Here is a 24,770-nt window from a genome sequence, read left to right on the forward strand (position 1 = left end):
ATGCAGCAACCCAAAGGAAAAGGGCCAAGTATATATAAGCAGGAAATTCATACAAGAGAATGCTAAATGGTCAGTAAACATGAAAATATGTTCAGTATCACTCCAGTCAGGAAAATGCAAATGAAAGCATCAAAATTCCTTATCAGTACTTATCAGTTTGGCAAAAATGCTAGCTTTATCATACCAAGTGAGTGTGAGATAACTCCTGTCACTATGGAAAGAATAGCTGTACCCCTTTGGAAAGCACTCTGGCAATTCCACTGCTAGGTGTACATCCCAGAGAATTCATACATGTGCCCGAGAAGGCATGTCAAAAGAATTGTCATTATATTATTTACAAGATGTAAAAAATCGCAACCAACTAGAAAGAACTACTGTATTAAGGTTATTAAAGAAAAATGTTAAAATCTGCCAGTTTGTTAGGTTCATGGATATTCATTAATTGTTACACTTTAATCTTGAAATCATTTTTTAAAAAACAGTATAGCAAAGTGCCTTTGACTAATTAAAGCAGATATAAATTTAAGTTTATAAGTGAATAGTGTAAGAACAAAAACACAAGTCAAACAGAACTAGACAGAGAAAACACTTAGCAAGGTCATGTCATACTCCTAGCCAGGGTACAGGTGTGGAGCCTGTGCCTTAGGGAAGAAAATAGAAGATGTGTCCTGGTTTCTCCCTTCCATGTTTATGTCTTCTGTCTGACAGTGTTCTTTATCTCCCTGCCTCTTTTCTTTCCTCCTGACCTTCTGGCTCCCTCTGGCAGTGAGTGTCCCATCAGGCTAGTAGTGGAATGCCAAGTGTGTTTCTCATGGCTATGGCTAGGAGCCAGAAAAAGATCATCCCTGTCTTCCAGCTTCTTGCCAATTCCAGCTGGCATCTTTCCCTTGTTCCCAGCCAAATTTATGACTACCCCTGGCTTGGTAAGGGCCAGCTGCCAGTGGTAGGGGTGGATTGAAGAGCAAAGACAATTGGTGTGCAAGGATGCCTTTGTAAATACAAAACCCTGAGAGCTTAGATATACATATAAAATCCTGTATATGTTTGGATTGAAAGTCTGGTCCTTAAAAGGGGGATGTTGTTTTTCTGAGAGAAAGATTGGAAAGGCCTCAGGTATTCAAAGAAGGATAATCTTCATTCAATCTTCTATTTTTTCCTTTTTTTTCTAATTCTGTTTTTCTTCATCCTTGTTCTTTCCTCCCTCTCCTTCCCATTGCCTGCCCTACCACCCTCATCTCTCCCCAGCCCTTGAACTCAGTATGCATAAAGGAAATGGGTTCCACAAGTTTATTTTTCCTAAAGCTGTAGAATCATCCTGATTACCAAGAGGATGGCAAAAGAAGCAAAAATAATTTTATGATATAGGTGATCTTTGTTTCTTTCCTTTCTCAAAATGATTAACAAACATCTAATCTAATCATCTAAAGAGTGCTTAACCTCACTTGTACCGTAATGCACTGTGTTCATTGTAGATCGAGCAAAGAGGAGAAAACTCAGGGAAGAAAGGGCATGGCTGCTGGCCCAAGGAAAGGAGCTCCCCCCAGAACTTTCCCATCTGGACCCTAGTTCCCCCATGAGAGAAGAAAAAAAGACTAAAGACCTGTGAGTATTTAGTGGTACCAACAGTAGCAGCCAGTAACATTTGTGAAGCACTCTGGCATTGTGCTAAGCACTTTTCTCATTTAATTCTTAAAACAACCCTGTGTGGTAGGTAATAGTGTTTATGAGCTTCTCATTCTTCTGTATGCCTTTTTGTATTATTATTCTTTAGGTTACAAAAATATTCATTAGGGTAAAATAAAACCCGGGAAATAATGTGCTCTTAAATAACCAGCGTTATTGAATCATAAATTAAGTTGTGGATCATCTTAAGTCAACCCTATCATTTTACAGATGATGAAAATGATACTCCCTTTTTTTTTTTTTGCTTAGGCTTGCTAACCTTCATCTTCATAATTATTTTCTAGAGATTATCAGTTTTACAGACTTACCTTAAAAACAGTTTATTGGGACTGTCCCAAACCTTGGTGTAATCAGCTGTGTGTCTGTGATTGAATTAAGAGAGCTAAGGAGAGAAAGTGGTCAAAGTTACTATTTCTTATTTTGTGATTCACAGCTTTGAGTTGGATGATGATTTCACTGCCATGTATAAAGGTCAGTTCCCATTCTCAACTATTATTATTTCTGATACAAGTACTCCAATCAAGTGCATTAATTAAGCTCTTTTCTTTGGCTTTCAGTTCTAGATGTGGTAAAGGCTCACAAGGATTCCTGGCCCTTTTTAGAACCTGTGGATGAATCCTATGCCCCAAACTATTACCAGATTATTAAGGTAGAGGCTACCTTTGCAGTTATACTTCCTATGGTGTTTGTTTCTTTCTTGATTTTTGTTGCTGGTTTTTGTTTTAAGTTCATCTGTTGTTCCTTGAGAATCAGGGTTGCTGGATATATGCCAGGCTCCTGGGCATTTCACAGTGGCATGATTCCTTTGCCTCATAAGGACTACGAGATGTTTTTTTCTCCAGCTTGTTGTAATTTAATGTGTCCTATTTTAGGTCCCCATGGATATCTCAAGCATGGAGAAGAAACTGAATGGAGGTTTATACTGTACCAAGGAGGAATTTGTAAATGACATGAAGACTATGTTTAGGAATTGTCGAAAATATAATGGGGAAAGTAGTGGTAAGTGGGGAAGGGGTTTGCTATGGATACACTTACTGTATACCATTTCAACCAAGAACAAAATACCTTCTTTTTTAGAAATACACAAAAATAGAAGTGAATCTCTTTTAGAAATGAGTCAGACCTTTCATTGGGGCTATAAACAAAGCGTACATTTAAAGCCGTGGGATTGGCCATTCTGACCACTTAACACAGTATGTGCCAGAACCACTCCTATCCTGTGTGACGAAAGAATGTGTCTCTTGGCTAACTGGGCTCGGGTTATTTTTCATTATCTTAGAGACCAGTCTGGGTTTAGTTTGTACTGCACAGAGACCGCTAACCACTGACAAGACTGACCGTAGATTCTTAAATCATCTTGAGACGTCCATAGAGTAGATCTCTAATAACAAAGCATGTATGGCTCCAAGTATAGAAACTTGGAGTCATTTATATAGTAGCTCAAATGGTTTAGCTTAAAAACTAAGCAGCTTTGGGGTGCCTGGGCATCGGAGTCTTGATTTCGGCTCAGGTCGTGATCTAAGAGGTCACGAGATCAAGCCTCGCATCCAGCCCTGCATTCAGCAGAGAGTGTGCTTAAGATTTTCTCTCTCTCCCTCTCATGCCCCCAATTTCGTTCTCCCTCTCAAATAAATAAGTCTTTAAAAAAAAAAAAAAGATAAAACTAAGTAGCTTCAGTGACTGTATTTAATAATTCTGCCATTTAGCCTTAAAGAACTAAATCTGTCTTGCTTTAAGTTAATAGTCCTAGAGTCCTAGTCCAGCCATATAGCCTATAGCCTCTTCGGACAAAAACAGTATCTTCATCTTGTGTCCATAGCTACACAACATAATATCACTCGAGTTGAATTAAGCTCACGAGTTTACCCAAATAGCATCTTTTATTTGTTGGTAAGAGAATTGTCTTTTATCTCCTGTAAAAGCTGTATCTGGAAGTCAGTCCTTGTATCTTCCCATAGAATATACCAAGATGTCTGATAATTTAGAGAGGTGTTTCCATCGAGCAATGATGAAGCATTTTCCTGGTGAAGATGGAGACACAGATGAAGAATTTTGGATCAGAGAGGATGAAAAGCGAGAGAAGAGACGGAGCCGGGCTGGGCGAAGCGGTGGAAGCCACGTTTGGACCCGCTCCAGGGACTCTGAAGGGCCCAGCAAGAAACAGCAACTGGTGGAGAATGGAGGGAAGTCATTGCCACCTGCCCGCCGAGCTTCTTCTGGGGATAATCAAAGCAGCAGTTCCACACACCTCCCTCGGGAGGTGGGCACCTCAAATGGCCGAGGCTTTTCTCGTCCCCTACATTATGGTGGGATGCCCAACCAGGCACCCCTTTTAAACCAGATGGTAAGGAATAGCTCAAAATTCAACAGTAGTTTCTCCTAGTTGATGAATTCAAAGAGAAGTGAAGCCTGTTTAATTCACTCCTCTTCCAAAGTAATTTTTCTATATATGGATGATTTCTTCTCCCCTCATCTATCCTTTCTTTATTCATTCTTCCTCTTATTTTAAATCTTCTTTCTTTTAATCAGTCTGATGCACTTTCAATGTGGGCAAAAATTGGGATTTTAAAAACTCTTTTCATGTACAAATCACAGAAATACACATAGTACATAAAATATACAGCATATCTGTGGCATTAAAATTTCATGTTGAGGGGCAGTTGGGGAAAAATTGTCTTAAAGGGCTCTTGGGGGAGGAGGCAGTAATGAAAAAGAGATTAAGAAACAGCAGTTTTTCTGTCCTGCAGCGAGAGATTGCTTTGGGCCTGAGAACTAGCCCCAATCTGGGTGAGCTCATATGCTAGCCTTCTCCAGGAGCGTCCTTGTTTTCTACCTAATGTCTTCTGTGCTTTCTCTTTTTTTCCCCTCTCTTCTTGCCTTTACTCAACGCCCTCCAGAGGCCAACAGTACCAGGAACATTTGTCCCTCTTCGAGGATCAGATCCTGCCAATTTGTATGTCTCCTCTAGGGTCCCAGAACCACACCCTGGAGAACCTGTACAGCAGCATCAGCCTTTTACCATGCAGGTAAGCAGCCTACTTAGAATATGCAAATGCAAAAGGTTCCACAGATAAACGTCAGAAATAGAGTCTCTTACCAGGTTAAATTCAATTCATAATCTTCCATTCTGTAGAGTCTCTTACTATAGATTAAGCCCTTTACACGTTATGCCTTATTCTGTGGGTCTACTGAACTCTGCTTTCTTCTGTTTTCTTGTTGCCAGCCTCCAGTTGGAATTAACAACCACCGAGGACCCAGGCTAGGCACTCCGGAAGAGAAGCAAGTGTGTGGGGGGCTGACACACCTTAGTAACATGGGATCACATCCTGGATCCTTACAGCTTAGGCATATGGGTGGCCCTAGTCAGGATGGAAATATTTATCCCCCAACTCAATTCCAGTCAGGATTTATTCCTCCCAGGCATGGTGGGGCTCCAGCCCGACCCCCAGACTTTCCTGAAAGCTCAGAAATTCCTCCCAGCCACATGTACCGATCATACAAGTACATGAATCGAGTACACACTGCTGTCTGGAATGGGAACCATGGTGCTACAAACCCAGGACCCTTGGGCACAGATGAGAAGCCCCCCATGGGGCCAGGACCCTCTCACCAGCCTCGCACTCTTGGTCATATGATGGATTCCCGAGTGATGAGACCTCCTCTCCCCCCAAACCAGTGGACTGAACAATCAAGCTTTCTACCTCATGGAGTTGCTTCTTCAGGGTATATGCGAGCACCCTGTAAATCTGGTGGACATCGGTTACAGCCACCTCCGGCCCCAACGCCAAGTTCTCTTTTTGGAGCACCCTCCCAGGCTCTGCGGGGGGTGCAAGGAGGGGACTCCATGATGGACAGCCCAGAGATGATTGCCATGCAGCAGCTTTCTTCCCGAGTTTGCCCACCAGGTGTGCCTTACCACCCCCGACAGCCTACATCCCCCCATTTACCTGGCCCTTTTCCACAGGTAGCTCACTCGGCATCAGTAAGTGTGTCAGCCCCCAAGCCTACCTTGGGGAACCCTGGGAGGACACAGGATAACAGTGAAACACAAGAGCCTGAGAATGACCGAGGTAATTGACACCATCATTTTTGTCTGATGTCTGACATTTAAACCATTAATTCATAAGGAATCTTTTTTACAAATGTTGTCAGACTTCTTTCCAGCTTCTTGAACTACTCACGGTTGGGCCAGTCATAGTATTAGTACAAAGATCTGAAAGGATTTCTAGTAGTAATGATCCTTATACCGATGTAGTCCTTACTATACCATGCAGTCTTTTTGAGACTTGTAGATACAGTAAATCAGTTCTCAGAATAAGCTTTGAGATAGCTACTGTTTTATTATACTTGTTTGTACAGATGGAAAATCCGAGGCACAAAGCTATTGGTTGCCTTTGTCTTGCAAATAAGTGGTGGAGCTGAGATTTGTACCCAGACCCACCCCAGTCCAGCATCTGTGCTCTCAACCACTACATCATCAAACTGCCTTTTAAAATGACTGTCTTAAACATTATCATTATGGAATAAATTTTCAGTACTTTAAATTCTAATTATTTCCATCCTTCTATCTCTGGGACACATATTTATAGCCACTAAGAAGCAAACATTGAAGGGATTTCTTAGAAATATCATTTAAGAGATTAACCTGAGGGCACCTGGGTGGCTTAGTTGGTTAAGTGTCTGCCTTTGGCATAGGTCACAATCCCAGGGTCCTGGGATTGAGCCCCATGTCGGGCTCCCTGCTCATCAGGGAGTCTGCTTCTCCCTCTGCCCCTCCCCCCAGCTCATGCTCTCTCTTTCACTCTCTTACTTGCTCTCAGATAAGTAAATAAAATCTTTAAAAAGAGAGAGATTAACCTGAAAATTACGAAGATGAAAAGAATACTTTGTGTAATTAGTGCTTATTTCTAGGATAGATATCCACCATGTATTGTGTTATTTTCTTCAATACATGACTGAAGGGCGCGTGGGTGGCTCAGTCAGTTAAGCATCTGACTCTTGATTTAGGGTCAGGTCATGATCTCAGGGTTATGGGATCAAGCCTTATGTCAGGCTCTGCGCTCAGCGTGAACTCTGCTTTAGAATCTCTCTCTCCCTCTGCCCCTCCCCCCATTTGCACTCATTCTCTCAATAAATAAATAATTAAAAAAAATAGATGACTGAAGAATAGAAACCTGATCTTTTATCAAATATGAATATTCCACATAAAATTGATGATAGGCCTAGAACTCAGAATTACTTTTTGTTTTTATGTATTTATATATTTAGATATCTACTGACACTTTTTTTTAACTATAATTCCACTGTAGTTAACATACAGTGTTACTGTGATTCAACACTTCAATACATTACTCAGTGCTCTTCATGTAAGTGTGCTCTTAATCCCCATCACCTGTTTCACCCATCTCCTCACCACCTCTCCTCTGATAACCGTCAGTTTGTTTTCTGTAGCTGAGTTTGTTTTTTTGGTTTGTCTTTTTCTTTGTTCATTTGTTTTGTTTTTTAAATTCCACATATGAGTGAAATCATATGGTATTTGTCTTTCTCTGATTTATTTCACTTAGCACTATACCCTCCATCCATGTTAATGCAAATAGCAATATTTCATTATTTTTATGGCTGAGTAATATTACATATATTACATATGTGTGTGTACACATATATACATACATACATTACATATACATATATATACATACCACCTCTTTATCCAGTTTATCTTTCAGTAGACACATGCTTCCATATCTTGGCTATTGTAGGTGGTGCTAAACATATGGGTGCATATATACCGTTTGAAATTAGTGTTTTGTATTCTTTGGATAAATACCCAGTAGTGGAATTAATGGATCATATGGTAATTCTGTTTTTTTGAGTTTCCTCCATACTGTTTTCTAGAGTGGCTGCACCAGTTTGCATTCCCACCAACAGTGTCTGAGGGTTCATTTTTCGCTACATCCTCACCAACATTTGTTGTTTCTTGTGTTTTTTTATTTTAGCCATTCTGATGGGTGTGAAGTGACATTGTGGTTTTGATTTGCATTTTCTTGATGATAAGTGATGTTGAGCATCTTTTCATGTTGGCTATCTGAATGTCTTGTTTGAAGAAGTAGATTTTAATGTCTTCTGTCCATTTTTATTTGGATTATTTGGTTTTTGGGTGTTGAGTTCTACCAGTTCTTTTTTTTTTTTTTTTAAGATTTTATTTATTTATTTGACAGAGGTACACATAGTGAGAGAGGAAACACAAGCAGGAGGAGTGGGAGAGGGAGAAGCAGGCTTTCCACTGAGGAGGGAACCCACTTCGGGTCTCGATCCCAGGACCCTGGGATCATGACCTGAGCCACCCAGGCACCCAACCAGTTCTTTATATATTTTGGATGCTAACCCTTTATCAGATATGTCATTTGCAAATGTCTCCCCCCATTGTCTTTTAGTTTCATTGATTGTTTCCTTTGCTCTGCATAATATTTTTATTTTCATGTAGTCCCAATATTTAATTTTTGCTTTTGTTTCCATTGCCTCCGGAGACCTATCCTCTTTTGCAAGTGATTGTTCGATTTTCTGTGTACCATTTGTTGAAGAGACTGTCTTTTTCACATTGCATATTCTTGCCTCCTTTGTCAAGGATTAATTGACCATATAATTGTGGGTTCATTTCTGGGCTGTTTTGTTCACTTGATCTATGTGTCTTTTTTTGTGCTAGTATGATTCTCTTGATTACAACAACTTTGTAGTATAGCTTGGTATCTGGGATTGGGACACCTCCACCTTTGTTTTTCTTCTTCAAGACTGCTTTGCCTACTTGGGATCTTTTGTGGTTCCATACAAATTTTAGGATTATTTGTTCTAGTTCTGTGAAAAATGATGTTGGTATTATGATAGGGATTGCGTGAAATTTATAGATTACTTTAGGTGGCATGGACATTTTAACAATATCTTTTTTTTTTTAAGATTTTATTTATTTGAGAGAGAGAGCATGAGCAGGGGGAGGGACAGAGGGAGAAGCAGACTCCCCATTGAGCAGGGAACCAGATGCAGGCAGGGTTCAATCCCAGGACTCTGGGATCAGGACCTGAGCCAAAGGCAGATGCTTAACCAACTGAGCCACCCAGATGCCTCAGTATCTGTTCTTCTACTCCATGAACATGGAATGTCTTTCCTTTGTCTTGTCTTTAATTTCTTTTATCAGTGTTTTATAGTTTTCAGAATATAGGCCTCTCACCTCTTTGGTTAAGTTTATTCTTAGGTATTTTATTGTTTTTGGTGAAATTGTACATGGGTCTCTGGCAGGCTCAGTCAGTGAGCATGCGACTCTTGATCTCGAGGTTGTGAGTTTCAAGCCCCACCTTGGGTGTGGAGATTAATTACTTAAAAGTAAAATCTTTTTTTAAAAAAATAAAATTATAGGGGGTCCTGGGTGTCTCAGTCGGTTAAGCGTCTGTGTTCAGCTCAGGTCATGATCCCAGGATCCTGGGATCGAGCCCCCCCCATCTGGCTCCCTGCTCCACAAGGGGCCTGCTTCTCCCTCTCCCTGCCATTCCTCCTGCTTTGCACTCTCTCTCTCTCTCTCTCTCTCTCTCTCTCTCTCTGTCAAATAAATAAAATCTTTTAAAATAAATAAAAAATAAAGATAAAAAATTTAAATTGTAAATGGGATTCTTTTCTTTTTCTGCTATTATTAGTATATAGAAATTCAACAGATTTCTGTATATTGATTTTTATACCCTGTGACCCTACCGAAGTCATTTATAGTACTAGTAGTTTTTTCGTGGTCTTTAGGATTTTCTATATGTAGTATCGTGTCATCTGCAAGTAGTGAAAGTGTTACTTTTTCCATACCAATTGGGATGCCTTTTATTTCTTTTAGTTGTCTGATTGCTGTGGCGAGGACTTCCAGTACTATGTTGAATAAAGGTGTTGAGAGTGAACATTCTTGTTTCATTCCTGATCTTAGAAATCTCTCAATTTTTCATCGTTGAGTATGATGTTAGCTGTGGGTTTTTAATATATGGCCTTTATTATATTGAGGTATGTTCCTTCTAAACCTGCTTTGTTGAAGGTTTTTGTCATGAATGCGTATTAATACTTTGTCAAATGTTTTTTCTGCATCTATTGAAATGTTCATAATAGTTTTTAATCCTTTGTCTTGTTGCATCATGTTGATTTATTTGCCCTTGCATCCTAGGAATAAATCCCACTTGATTGTGTTGAATTATTTTTTTAATGTATTGTTGTACTTGGTTTGCTGGTATTCTGTTGAGCATTTTCGTGTCTATATTCATCAGAGATAGTGACCTGTACCTCTCTTTTTTGTAGTGTCTTTCTCTGGTTTTTGTATCAGGGTAATCTGGTCTTACAGAATGAATTTGGAAGTTTTCCTTCCTCTCCTATCTTTTGGAATGGTTTGAGAAGAATAAGTATTAACTCTTTGAATGTTTGGTAGAATTACTTGCAAAGCTTTCTGGTCCTGGACTTTTGTTTGTTGGAAGGTTTTTCCCAGAATTTCATTGCTAGGAAATGGTCTGTTCTAAGTTTCCATTTCTTCCTGTTTTAGTTTTGGTAAGTTATGTGTTGCTAGTAATTTATCCATTTCTTCTAGTTTGTCCAATTTGTTGGCATATAGTTTCTCATAATATTCTCTTACAGTCCTTTGTATTTCCGTGTTGTTGGTTGTTATTTCTCTTTCATTTCTGATATTGTTTATTTCAGTGCTTTTTTTTTTTTGAGTCTGGCTAAAGGTTTGTCGATTTTACTGATCTTTTCAAAGAACCAGCTCCTAGTTTCATTGGTCTATTGTATTTACATTTTTTTAGTTTCTAATTTGTTTATTACTGCTCTAGTCTTTATTATTTTCTTCCTTTTACTGGTTTGGGGTTTTGTCTGTTCTTCTTTTTCTGGCTCCTTTAGGTGTAAGGCTAGGTTGTTTATTTGAGATTTTTCTTGCTTTTTGAGGTAGACCTGTATTGCTATAAACGTCCCTCTTTAGAACAACTTTTGCAGCATCCAAAAGATTTTGGGCTGTAATGTTTTCGTTTTCATTCGTCTCCATGTATTTTTTAATTTCCTCTTTGATTTCTTGGTTAACCCATTCGTTGTTTAATATGTACTTTTTAAATTTAAGATTATTTATTTATTTGACAGAGAGAGAGCACAAGCAGGGGGAGCGGCAGGCAGAAGCAGAAGCAGGCTTCCCGCCGAGCAGGGAGCTAGATGGAGGACTCCATCCCAGGACCCTGGGATCATGACCTGAGCCAAAGGCAGATGCTCAGCCGACTGAGCCACCCAGGCATCCCAACCTCCACGTAGTTTTGTTCTTTCCAGATTTCTTCTTGTGGTTGATTTCTAGTTTCATACCATTATGGTCAGAAAAGATGCATGGTATGATTTCAGTCTTTTCAAACTTGTTGAGATTTGTTTTTTGGCCTACCATGTGATCTATTCTGGAGAATGTTCCATATGCACTTGAAAGATACATGTATTTTGATGTTTTAGGATGGAATGTTCAGAATATATCTGTTAGATCTAGGTGGTCAAGTGTGTCATTCAAAAAGCCACTGACCGGATGCCTGGGTGACTCCGTCATTTAAGCATCCGACTCTTGATTTTGGCTCATGTTATGAGATTGAGCCTGCTGTCAGGCTTCCCACTGGGTGTGGAGCCGTTTTAAGATTCTCTCTCTCCCTGGAACACTTGGGTGGCTCAGTCAGTTAAGCATCTGACTCAGGTCATGATTGCGGGTTCCTGGGACTAAGCCCTGCATCAGGCTCTACGCTCATCAAGGGGTCTGCTTCTCCCTGTCCCTCAGCCCCTCCCCCATTCGTTTGTGTTCTCTCTCAAATGAATAAATAAAATCTTTAAAAAAAAAAAAAAACCCAAGATTCTCTCTCTGCCTCTCCCCTGCTCTAAAAAACAAGACAAAACAAAAGCCACTGCTTCCTTGTCGATTTTCTGTTTGGATGATCTGTCCATTGATGCAAGTGAGGTGTGAAAATTCCCTACTATGATTGTATTCCTATCAGTTACTTTATGTTTGTTATTAGCTGCTTTATGTATTTGGGTGTTGCCATGTTGGGTGCATAAATATTTACAATTGCTATATCTTCTTGCTCAGTCTTACCTTTATGATTTTGTAGTGTCTTTTGCCTCTTGTTACAGTCTTTGTTTAAAGTCTATTTTGTCTGATTTAAATATTGCTACCTCAGGTTTCTTTTGACATCCATTTGCATGACAAATGCTTCTCCATCCCTTCACTTTCAGTCTGCATGTGTTTTTCGGTCTGAAATGAGTCTCTTGTAAGCAGCATATAGAAGGGTCTTTTTTTTTTTTTTTTTTAATCAATTGTGTCTCCCTATGTCTTTTGATTGGGACATTTAGTCCATTTACAGTCAGAGTAATTATTGATAGGTATGTACATACTGCCATTTTGTTACTTGTTTTTATGGATGTTTTTGTAGTTCTCTGTTCCTTTCTTCTCTTGCTGTCTTCTGTCATGGTTTGCTGGCTTTCTCTAGTGATATACTTGGATTCCTTTCTCTGTATTTGCACATCAGTTACTGGTTTTTGATCTTTGGTAACCATTTGGTAACACACAAACCGTCTTTTACATATAGCAGTCTATATTAAATTGGTGGTCACTTAAGTTTGAACCCGTTCTTTACTCCCACCATGCTTCCTCAACCCCCCCAGGTTTTAGGCATATGGTGTCATACTTCATATCCTTTTATTTTGTGAAACACTTGACTGATTTTTATAGATATACTTAATTTTACTGCTTTTGTGCTTCGTGCTCTTCTTACTCCTGCTTATGGTCTTTCCTTTCCACTCAGAGTCCCCTTTAACATTTCTCATAGGCCTGGTGTGGTGTTGAATTCCTTTAACTGTTTGGGAAACTCTCCTTCTAGTCTGAATGATATCCCTGCTGGATAAAGAATTCTTGGCTGCTGGTGTTTTTTCTTTCAGTACTTTGAATATATCCTCTCACTCCCTTCTAGCCTGTAAAGTTTCTGCTGAAAAATGAGCTTATGGTCTTACAGGGTTTCTCTCTTATGTTAATATTTTCTTGTGTCTTTCTTACTTTAAAAATTCTCTTTCTCACTACTTTTTTTTTTTTTTTTTTTTAATTCCTATATGTCTTCATGTTGACCTCCTTGGGTTGATTTTGTTGGGGCGTCTCTGTGCCTCCTAGATCTGGATTTCTGTTTCCTTCCCAGATTCGGGAAGTTTTCAGCTATTATTTCTTCAAATAAATCTTCCTCCCCCTTTTCTCTCTCTTCTGCGATCCATATAATGTCATTGTTATTAAACTTGATGGTGCCACTGAGTTCTCTGCTTTCATTTTTTTTTTCACTTGTTCAGTTTAATTACTTTCCATTATTCTGTCTTCCAAGTCGCTGATTCTTACTTCTTCCTCTGGTCTACTATTAATCCCCTGTAGTATATTTTTAATTTCAATTATTGTGTTCTTTATCTCTTATTGGTTCTTTTTTGTTTTCTGTGTTTGTTGAGGGTCTCACTGAGGTCCTCCACTCCTTTGTCAGGCCCAGTGAGTATTTTATGACCGTCACTATAAATTTTCTATTGGGCATATTATTTCCATTTCATTTAGCTGTCTTGTTGCGATTTTGTCCTGATCTTTCCTTTGGGACATATTCCTCGTCTCTTCATTTTGTCTCTCTTTCTGTGCATTAGGAAAGTCAGCTACGTCTCCTGCTCTTGAAAGTAGTGGTCTTGTGAAGAAGAGGTCCTATAGTGCCCTGTGGTGCAGTGTCCCCTGTTCAGAACCTGGTGCTTCAGGGGTATTGCCTATGTGTGTCGCGTGCACCCTGCTCTTGTGACTGAGCTACTTTTGCCTTCAATTCAGTCATCTGCAATGGCTCTGTTTGCCTGTTGTGGGCAGGGTTTGGTCCCTGTGTTGTTAGTGGGCCAGTCTGAGGCCACCTTGGGCTTGAGTTGAGTCAGACCACGCATTTGCCAGAGGTGAGATAGCAGCAAACTGCTGGGCACTTTCCTGTGTTGTCCTCCCAAGAAGCTTTCATTGGTGGGGATAGCCTTCAGTCAGACCAGCTATCTGCCCCAGCCCAGTGCGGGAACCTCAGTGGGACTGGTATATGTGGTTATCTTCCCCTCTGTCCAGGGCAGCAGTCTCTTTGGAGTGGTGCTTGTCCTTGTCCTGGCTGCTTGCACCTCGCCAGGCTTGTGGCACCACTTTGGATGGACTCCAGCCAAGGGCATATTGCAGGAGCCAGAGCAACGGGAAAATGCGGGAACAGGGCCCATGGAGTGCCAGGAAACTCTGCACCAGTCCACTGCAGGAGGGGACTGCAGCTGACCAGGCTTGGATGGAGGAGATGTTTCTGCAGGAGTACACCAGAGTACACCAGGAGTACACTGTTCACTATGTAACAAATGTTGGCTCTGCACTGGTTCCCGCAGGTGTCCATCTATCTTGGCTGGGAGGGAGGGGAGGAAAATGGTGCCTGCTAGCTCTTTTGTTCTTAGAGCGGTCTTCCAAAGATCCCTGCCTCTCCAGGATACGCTCATTAGTAAATAAATCTCTTTTCCATATATGCCAGGTATTTTTAACACTGCTGCTTCTCCTGCTCCATCTCAGTGGGGCTGTTTGTTTTACTATCTCTTTAATAAGGGCAGGCACTCCACCCTCCTGGCTCTCCCAGAGCTGAGCCCACTGAATTTTAAAGTTCAGGTGGTAATAAGCCCGCCATATTCTTGGGCCCCTCTGGTTTTCAAAGCTGAATGTTACAGGGATTGGTCCCCTTCTTCCTGGGGTTCCTGGCTTGGGGATCTGCTCTGCTCCCTTCTCTGTGCTGCTGCATCCCTCCCTCCTGCGGACAATCCCGAGGATCCACTTGGCTCCTGACAATCTCTTTGTCCTTCCCACCCTCTGTGATGTGGCCTCTGTTCTACATTTAGCTATGGAGAGTCCGTTCTGCCAGTTTTTAAGTCGTTTTCTGGGTTATTTATACTGATGTGGTGTTACCTAGTTACCTAGTTGTATCCATGAGACGAGATGAGCTTAGGATCCTCCTCCTCTGCCATCTTCCCCAACTCAAGACTTTTCTTTTTTTTAATTTATTCATTTGAGAGAGAGAGAATGAGTGGGGCGAGGGGCAGAGGGAGAAACAGGCTTCCCGCAGAGCAGGGAACCAAATATGGGACTCGATCCCAGGACCCTAGGATTATGACCTGCACTGAAGGCAGACGCTTCACTGACTGAGCCACCCAGGCACCCCTCAGACTCACTTTTTAAAAGTGTTTCTTTCGAGGGAAGGCCTGCTTTGTGAGCACCAGCTCTAGCAGAATTGTCTAATACTGATCTCAAATGGGGTCTGGAATTCAAACTTTAGGAGAGTCCCTCTGATGAAACTATGGATAAGCTTCTTTGTTAGTTTCCATGTTTTATGTTGACAAGATAATGAGAAGTGTAGATTTAAATTTTGTTGTGTAGCTTATACCTTTGATTTTTCAACCAACACTAGTTCATTAGTTGACTGAGATTTTAGTAGGTCTTTAAAAGTTGTTATGTATGAGTCCTTAATCTTGTCTTTAAGATCTGTTACCAGAATTGTGTTTCGATCACACCTGAGCAACAACTCTGTTGTATATATAATAAGACGACCATATTTCTGGTCTGACATAACAGCAAGGTCAAGAATCCTGAGTTTGTAATTAACCATTTGAGTCTAGTAAATTAATTTGGGTATAGTAAATTTCTGTAATATGTTAAATATGCCTTTTGAGTTTTATCCTGTAGGCATCTTGTTTTCAAGAAATCTTGATTGAGTCCCTGTTGTGTACAAGTACTAAGAGTGGTGGGGAAGAAAACAGAGTCCGTGCTGCTGTGGAACTTATGTTCTAAGGGGGCAGACATCAGGGATGCAGCCCTCTTGATACAGATTCATTGTGTCCTGGTCCTTCTTATTGTATCTCCATATATGACATGCATCTGCCTGAATTATTGCACACTCACTGCTCTGTGACAGCACAGCAAGAGAGAGGCAGGGACATCCCCATTCTTTGGCAGACTTTATGAGTAGCTCTAGAAGTGCTAGGTCTTACCTCTTGGTCTATAAGGAGGGGTTTACAAGGGCCTCAGCATCATGAATCCCTTCAGGGAGTCTCAAAATTTTTAGCTAAAGCTTGAATGGCCACATATCCACCTCAATCCCCCCTGTCCCTATCTGACTGCTTTCATGTTCTTTTCACTACCATTCCCCACTGGTATTGTCATTTCAGCTACTGAATTACTATATTGTTCTACATTTTTCTTACAGCAGATCCCTTGCCTGGGCTTGAGGAGAAACCACCAAACATTGGTGCTTCAGAGGGGGTGTACCTCAAACAGCTACCTCACCCTACACCTCCGTTGCAGACCGACTGTACCAGGCAGAGCTCACCACAAGAAAGGGAAACAGAGGGCCCAGAGCTCAAAAGCGACTCCTCAGAATCTGGAGACAACTGTAAAGCAACAAAGAGCAAGAACACCTGGCCCCCAGAGAGCAACTATACCAGCCCAGCCACCCAAGGATGTATGCGAGACGTCTCCACTCTGGCAGATAGAGGGGCTCTACCTGAAAATGGAGTAATTATTGAAGCATCCCCTTGTGGATCAGAGGGGAAGGGCCTTGGTGGTAGTGGTTCAGAAAAGCCACTCTGCCCCAGAGGCAAAACGCTACAGGAAACCATGCCGTGTACAAGACAGAACCCAGCTACACCTCCCAACGTGGACCCCAATCTGATGGGAGGCACTGTAAGCCAGTTTTCCCCCTTGTACATGCCTGGGCTGGAATACCCAAATTCAGCTACACATTACCACATCAGTCCAGGCCTGCAAGGTTTGGGCCCTGTGATGGGAAGTAAACCCTCAGTATCCCATCCTCAGCATTTCCCCCCTAGGGGCTTTCAGTCTAACAACCCTCATTCTGGAGTCTTTCCCCGGTATCGCCCCCACCAAGGAATGAGGTATTCCTACCAGTCACCACCTCAGCCTTCCTATCATCACTATCAGCGAACTCCTTATTATCCGTGTCCACAGGGCTTTTCTGACTGGCAGAGACATCTTCATCCCCCGGGAAGCCCAAGTGGGCTCCCACCTAATCCACCCCCCCCACCAAGGCCCCTCTTCTCAGATAAGAGCACCTTGGCTAATCTGCAAGGCTGTGAGACACTGAATGCTGCCTTAAGTTCCCCAACCCAAATGGATGCGGTAGCTGCTAAAGTCGTCTCAGCTGATGGACAGAATCCTGGTCCAGAGGAAGAAAAGCTGGATGAATCTATGGAGAGGCCAGAGAGTCCCAAAGAATTTTTAGACCTGGACAACCATAATGCAGCTACCAAGCGGCAGAGCTCATTGTCAGCCAGCGAGTATCTTTATGGAACTCCTCCTCCACCTCTGAGTTCAGGGATGGGATTTGGTTCATCTACTTTCCAGCCCCATGGTGTGATGCTACAGACAGGGCCTCCTTACACACCTCAGCGGCCAGCCAGTCATTTCCAGCCCAGGGCCTACTCTTCCCCCGTGGCTGCTCACCCACCTCACCATCCAGTGGCTGCCCAGCCCAACGGCCTCTCTCAGGAGGGCACCATCTATCGCTGCCAAGAAGAGGGCCTGGGTCACTTTCAGGCTGTAATGATGGAACAAATTGGTACTGGAAGTGGAATAAGGGGACCTTTCCAGGAAATGTACAGACCATTAGGGTAAGATTACATTAGATGATTTCCTTGGTTTTTGTTTCTTTTTTCTGAGAAAAGAATAGATGTTAGTTTTAGAAAGAAAAATGGCCTTAGAAATGAAGGTGATAACCTTTAGTGGTCTAGGTCCAAAGAAGGCATGGGAATCATTGATAATTGGAGACTTAATGGACATGTTTCAGCCTTAGTATCCAATTTTATCTTCGGCATTTTCTTCCCTCGTGAAAGTGAATTAGCGTTTAAATGACTGTTTAGTTAGATTTTGAGACTGGAAACTTGAGAGGCATAGGCAGAGGTCTCAGCATTGCTGCTAAGTTCAGATACTCTGATCAAGGTAAAATAGGTCTCTCTCAAACCCTGAGGTTGTGGGAGATCATATGTAATGTTCAGGTTTTATCCCTCACCTCTCATTTCTTCCCTTAACACTGAATAAAGAAACAGGTTCATCTAGAATTAAAACAAGTCAAATATAGTCCCCATGAGAATTCTTGCAAATAGTGGAGTTTTTAGGACTCAGTGAGGTAATCTGTGATCCAGGAGATTTTCAAATTAATAATACATAAAAGATGGTTAAATAAAGTTGCTTACATTAAAGTTATGAAGCCTTATCATAAAACCAGTACTATCCAGCTTAAAAACTAACGTGCCTCTCTTCGGTGCCAGCCTAAAACCTTACCTCCAAAACCTCTTCCCCATTTAACATTTTGACATATTTTTTTAGACCTCACTAAATATGTTTTGTTTCTTTGTCTTTTCTTTTGAACCATTGGTAAGTAAGTTGCAGACTTCATAACTGCATGCATCTGCTAGGAATAACGACATTCTCCTGGAGCACAATTCCACCCAGGGAAAATAACACTAATAGTATTTAATATAGAGTCCTTATTTAATTTCTCCAGTTGTCCCCAAAATGTCTTTTATAGCTATGTTTCTTTATCTTATTTTTTTTTTCCATCCAGGATCCATGTAAGGGTAACGTATTCACATGTGGTTGCTCTGTTTAGTCTCTTAATTTACATGTGTTCTGTCATTGTTTTGTTTTGTTTCCCAAAGATTCGAGGCTAGTTCTCATGTATGATGTCCCAGATTTTGATTCTTCTCCTTGTTCCCTCATGTTTCGAGTCCAGTTAAACACACGTCAAGAGCACTACCTAGACGGCGTCATGTACTTAATGCATCACATCTGGAGCACAAAATGTCGCTTTGTCCCAATATTGATTCCAAGTTTGATTACCTAGATAATTAAGGCAATATCTGCATGAGATTTTCATGATTAAAATATCTCTTTCCTTTCTAATTAATATGTCTTCATTAATTCTTAACTTTTCTTTCTTGTGGCTATAGGATGCAAATGCATCCAGTCCAGTCACAGTCCTCGTTCCCAAAGACCCCAGCACCAGCAGCATCCCGGGAAGAGCTGCCACCACATAAGCCCCCAACACTTCCTCTTGATCAGGTAAACATTACCAAAACTAGAACTTTTGTCATTCTTCTAGGTGGCAGGAAATAATTCCTTGTGAGTTTATCGTGATTCTGAGAAAATCTTTTAAGGTGTCCTTTTAAAAGAGGAACTTGAACCGGAAAGTGGCGTCCTGTCCGGCAACCAAGTAAAAAGGGCCACTCGGGCCCTGTGCTACCAGTGGATTCAGCAGTGAGAAAAATCAAGAGAAGACCGAAGTAGCTTCTGTATTGTTTCCATGTGTTTCTCTTCTTGTGGTAACCAGCTGTTTGGGGATTGTTCAAGACTCGTGTTTCCAAACTGGCCACTGTCATTTATTTTGAAATGATAGCTTTGTATTTTTTTATCCTCTTCCACCTATTTCATCTGAGAGAGACAAGGCAGTCAGGTTTTTAAAAATAGCTCCCTTCGAGTGCTGCTTTTGTGCCAATTACTGTGTTCTGACTCCCTCCACGCACTGTCTCATTTCCTCTCTTCCTTGACCACTGTGAAGTAATTGTCATCAGCTACATCAGCATGGCTCCCTAATGTGCAGGGAGTCCTACCGCACCTGAGTGATGAGGTTGGGGTTTGCATCCAGAGGTCCGGAGCTTGAGAGCCCACCCTCTGGAAGTAAACTGTGACAGCTGAAACAAAACCAAGCCATCTTCCCAGATGGAGAGGAACATGTACAGCTCTTTGGCTTATTGAATTACTTTAAACAACACAGTTGTTAATTTTGTTTAAAATTGTCTTTATTTGCTTCTCTCAGAGCTAGTCCAAGGAGGAAATAAACCCCAAGGAAACGGAAAGCTGCACATGAAGACTGGAACATGGAAAATTTAGGGAAGCGATCCCTGCCCACCTCTGTTCCTGTTACCCTGCCACACCCCTTCACAGTGCATCCCATCGTGCCGTCCAAGAGCTGGAGCCATTCCCGGAGCCCTAGAAGCATACTCCTTAGGCTAACACCAGCTTGCAAAGGTCCTTGGTTGGGGATCTCTTGTATGGCTGATGGTCAAGAACAAATGAACTGAAATTAGTGATGGCTTTTCTAAGTCCTAAGACTCTTGTTCAGGGAAAATCGTCTTAAACTTGGGGGAGAGGGTCACACTTAAGAATGGAGTGGTGCTTGTAAACTTTCATGAGCAGCTAAACTCAGGTATATATTTGGGGAAGGGACTACTTGTAGTATTAATGTGTTTTGGAGCTGGGTCCAGTTTACAGAATTTTCATGTTGCCTTTTAAAAATAATTTTTGTTGTTGGTGGTGAATGTATTGTACATAAGTGGGAAGGGTGGGTGGGGATGTGGAAGAAATGGAAGTCCTAACGATGGTGGGCAGGCAGCACTGCAGTGATCCTTATCTGTTTACAGTCATGTCACACTGAATACTTTTGGGAGCTGGAGAAGAGGGTAGGTAAAGTTTACTCTAGTAAATTATCACTGTTTCCTCAGTGGTTAGACATCCTTTGTTCATTAAGGGCCTTCTTTCCAATCAGCCCGAGATTGTTGAGTTTCTCAGTTTGGAGGCAGAGCGCTCGCACACGGCCTACCAGAAGCATCAGCCTAGAAGACAGGCTTCCCTCTCATCCAGTGGCCCAAAGCCTGGATTTCAGAGAGCAGTGCCCTTCGTGATTTGCCACCAGCCCTACTGGATAGTTGTAAACCAGTATCAGGAATTGGGATCACTAGAGTGTTTTGCTTATTAGAATTTAAAATGAATCGTCCTCTTCACAGACCTGCCGGGACTGTGATCTGATAGACATCACACAAAGCTTTCTGGCACGAATCACATTTTGTGGAAGTGACTACTCAGGTTTGTATATGTTAGTATCAATAAAGAAATTGCACAGTTTTGAATAGGAAAAATGTATTCTATAGATTTACAGTTTGAATTTAGGAATATCTCAGTATATATAGTTTTAATTCATTTTAAGTGAATCATAGTAAAATAAGTCATGGTGATTTAAAATAGCTTTCAGGAACGAGTTCTTGGAAATCATTTGTCATATCTGTGATAGGAAACAATTTTACAGTATTACTTTGTTACAGTTTTAGAAGTGAATTACACTGGATTGTCCTTTGTTTAGCATTCTGTATTTGATTTTAGCTGAGATGCCACCAAAGTTAGGACTCCTCTATGGTTTAAACTTTTGAACATCCCACAAAGAGGAAAAAAAAAACTAAGGAAAAATGTCCTGAAATAAACAGATTTTTGTAAAGAATAGCATATTTTTAAGCATGCCTTTGGGATAGTAGAAAAGCCTCCATATAATATTAATCTGCTCTAGTTTCTTACAAATTCAGCCTTGTGAGGGGCCATTAGAATCTTTCCCTCCAATTCCAGCATCCTTGATGAAACGTGGAACTATCATGTTTAAAGTTCGCTATGCTGTGCTATTTAGGAAAAGAAACAAATTGGAAATATCCATGTTATACAGATGGAACCCAAGACACCAGCTCCAGTGTAAAGAAAATTCATACAAATAAGGGAATGCTTATTGACCTGGCGTTGTGGCTTACGGCTCAGGCAGGATTGAGAGTTGTGTAGGAACACAGGAGCCTTTAAGATTCATTGCACAAAAATACGAATTCTTTTTCTCTAATAGACTCCAGTTTTAAATTTGGTGTGCTTTTAAGTGAATGAGTTTTGAGGCTGTGTTCTCATTTGGTCCTGATTCTGGTTAGAAAGCTGTCACTGGCATGATCTGGTTTGGAAGAGTGAAGATGTCCGCGCTGTCCCTGTAGGAAGAACAGATCTGATGATTCAGCTCTTGAGCTGGTGTAAGTTAATGCCGATGCATTTACTCCTTCTGTTTTTGTGTCTGTGTAGAAGCAGGGAGGAGAGAAAGACCAGCTGGCTCAAGTCTAGTTAGAGCTGGTCTAGACCCAGAGTGCTCTGCCACTGACAGCCTTTCTCTTCTCATGTGAAAGTCGGTGGGAGTGACAGGCCTTTGCTGCCTGACTCAGAGCACAGTGGCCACAGGGTCCGTTCCCCTGGCGCTGAGGTTGGAGGTATTGCTTTGTGCTGAATGGCCCTGGGGCGTGGGTAGGAGTGGACCATAAGCAGTGGTTGGGCTGACCTGTGTCCTTTCTCCTTCCACCCTGCATGAGTAACCTTTTCTCCTCACTCTCCCAACCCCGTACCCCCTGTTACCTGTTGCTAGAGAAAAGCTGTGAACAATATAGGAAGAAATCAATAAATGTAGAGAGGTGAGAAAATGTTAAGGAAGAACTGTATCAAGGACTGAACTACTGTATCATCTCCTAACACTGGGAACGAGGGCAACAGCAGACTCGGCAGCCTTGTTGCGTCCCATGTGGGAACTGAGTCGTGCATTACAGCCCTTGTCTGCTATCTCCTGAGCTTTTACTGGTCTTTGAAGCCCGGATCTGCTACAGGCAGTCAGGAGCTGCAAGAGAACACATGTGACGGTTGAGCTGCTTGACGGCTGATCGCTCTGCCCCCAGGCACGACCTTTTCTTCCCTCCTGTTTTTCTCCTCTGGCACTTCTCTTCCCACGTGTCTTAACATGCATTTGCCTTCTTGTCCATGAGGGTGGTGTGTGATATGTTAAAACTAGAAAGTAGTGTATGAGGAGGTCCTCAGAATGATCTGCTGTCGGGCTAGGAGGACTCTCCCACGGTGTCCGCAGGCCGGCTCTCGGGAGTCCCCAGGAGGGGGTAGCTGGGCTCCACGGGGAATGAGGAAACTCTCACACCTGTTGGATTGAACAGTCCTGGCTAGCCTTTATTAGAGTTGTTAATAAGTTAGGATCTTTTTTCCCTAAGACCCAGGAGAAAAAAACAACCCAGAAAGAAAAGTAAAGCTTTTTGGAAGGTTTCTGGTTTGGGTTTATTGTTTGTTTTTTCCCTCAGAGTCTGTTCTTTTAAAAAGTAGCTGTTGGCGGAAATTTTTTATGGTAGATGCATATGAAGAGTAAGTAAGGGCGAAATGTGCAGATTCTTGTTCATATAACTTCTTCCATTCTACCTTCTAAAAATAAAATTAAAGCCACTCTGCCTCTCCTTAATCACGTTGTTTTGGGTTCGGGCAGTGCACATGAGCTTCTTCACCATTCTTTCATTCTCAGTGAGCCCAAGTGAGACTGCTCTCAAGAGGCAAAACTCTGTCATGCTCGTCTTCATTTTTATGTTGATGGAAAACGTGAAGACCTGTAGGGTGCGTGTGCACCTTAGTTCACTCAGACCCCAGTTTTCAGTGTTGATTCACTGTGGCCTAGTGCTCAGACCTTGAAAATGCTTCTCGTGACCATTAGGTGTCATTACCGCATGGCATTTGTCTGCTGTATTATTATTTATGGTAATTCCTACAGGAGTCAAAGAGGATGCTAAGTGCTGTCCAAAACACGCAAAATCCCAGTGTTACACTCATCACAGATGTCAGAAACAAGCTCTCAATCCATACGACTTCATTGAATTTTTCTTCCCTTTTTGAAATTCAGATTTATAAATAAAACACTGCTCTTAAGCCCCAATCTGAAATTTCACAGCAAGTCTTAACCCAGCAGTCCCAAGGCAAGGACAGTTACATAGTGTCAGAATGCTGACATGCTTTCACAGGAATGAAAGGCTTAGAGTTTTCTAGCATTATTGCTACCTGCCGCCTCCCCCTCCCCCCGCCCTGTGACTGTCAGTCCATTCACCCCTGCCAGATTCTGCATGGACCTCCAGTGAGGAAGTCAGCTCCATGTGTGTGTGAGTCAAGGACTGTTCCACCTTGGGGGTTTCTGGAATGCAGTGTCCCAGCTAATAGTTTTCTGTTCAACATTCCAGTGAGAATACTGGGAATTTTGGTTGAGCATGCAGAGGCTTTTATTCCTGGGCTCACATCACAGTCTAGGAACTAAGAATGTGATTGAGATTTGCTGCATGAGAAGAAACCCCTTTTCCTTTTTTGGTGGGTTGGACTTTCTCTGTAATATGGAGCCTTAGGACACCGAGCCTTGCCCTGTTTTTCATTTAGGAAATCAGAACCTGAATGAACATTTTTGCAGCCCATCTCTCATATGAAGCTGTGACACAAGCTTTGTCTCCAGGTTGGGTGTTTATCTGTCTCTGCTTTGTAGGCCTTTGCTAACCAGAAATTTAGAGGGGCTGTCCCCCCAGCTAGTCTTTGTCTCTGTGTACCAGGGGACTGACTGAACTTTTATGTAGAAATGCCTAATAACCAACTGATTGTCCTGCATGTGTTTTTGAAAAGGGTGGGATGGGGTTGGGAACAGGGGGTGTGGATATTGAGTAAGTTATTGAAATGCTGAACCCCGTTCAGTATCCTTCGTGTGACCCCTTTTCCCCAGCTGGGACTCGGGTACCTCCCTCTCCTGCCTTGCACACAGCTCCTGGGAGCCCAGGCCAGTCTCCACCAGCCTGCGGCACACAGTGTCAGGGATTCTTTGCTCCTGCTGCAAAAGCCGTGTGAACTTTCCTGGCCAGTACTGGAAAGGGGAATGCTATTTATTTTTATATTGTGTATATTTTGTCGTGGTCTGCTGATTCCCTGTTTCACTGAGAGCGACACTTACCTCAATAGTTAGTTCGATATTGTGTGTTGGATAATTTTTTAAAAGAACTTTTTAAAAAGCTTTTTGATCCTCAGAGGTCTGTAGATTTATTTCCATATGAACTGGTTATTTTGTATAAAGTACATTCTTAAAATAGCAAGGCTCTGATATGTGTGAGTTGTGTGTGTCCACGCGTCACTTTTATCACACTTTTATCATCGGGACAGAGGTTTGAACTAGGCCCCAGCCCATCTCACCTGGCTTCCTCAAGGTGGGTGGGTGTTGTAGGGGCAGGCAGCGGGAGCGTGCCCTGTGCAGGCGATGGTGGAGTGTGCTCTGTGGAGAATCTCAGAACAGTGCTAAAACTGACTGGCCATTCCACACAGTGTCGGATAAAATACTCCCCAGCTGGCC

General features: G+C 41.9%; 1 protein-coding gene across 2 annotated transcripts in view; it reads left to right on the forward strand.

The window, feature by feature from the left end:
• Positions 1-24,517, forward strand: part of LOC113922812 (cat eye syndrome critical region protein 2) — a 172,792-nt gene extending 148,275 nt beyond the window's left edge. For both annotated transcript variants that reach the window (XM_027595127.2, XM_027595129.2), the window contains 10 exons: positions 1,473-1,602; positions 2,117-2,154; positions 2,241-2,332; positions 2,556-2,682; positions 3,642-4,027; positions 4,581-4,709; positions 4,907-5,753; positions 15,975-17,397; positions 18,736-18,847; positions 19,602-24,517. In XM_027595127.2, coding sequence (XP_027450928.1) covers positions 1,473-1,602; positions 2,117-2,154; positions 2,241-2,332; positions 2,556-2,682; positions 3,642-4,027; positions 4,581-4,709; positions 4,907-5,753; positions 15,975-17,397; positions 18,736-18,847; positions 19,602-19,607 — 3,290 coding nt within the window. In that variant the 3' untranslated portion in view covers positions 19,608-24,517. The remainder of the gene's footprint in view (positions 1-1,472; positions 1,603-2,116; positions 2,155-2,240; positions 2,333-2,555; positions 2,683-3,641; positions 4,028-4,580; positions 4,710-4,906; positions 5,754-15,974; positions 17,398-18,735; positions 18,848-19,601) is intronic.
• The last annotated feature ends 253 nt before the right edge of the window (positions 24,518-24,770 follow it).

The sequence above is a fragment of the Zalophus californianus genome, chromosome 9, assembly GCF_009762305.2.
Source record: "Zalophus californianus isolate mZalCal1 chromosome 9, mZalCal1.pri.v2, whole genome shotgun sequence".
In the NCBI taxonomy this organism is placed as follows: domain Eukaryota; kingdom Metazoa; phylum Chordata; class Mammalia; order Carnivora; family Otariidae; genus Zalophus; species Zalophus californianus.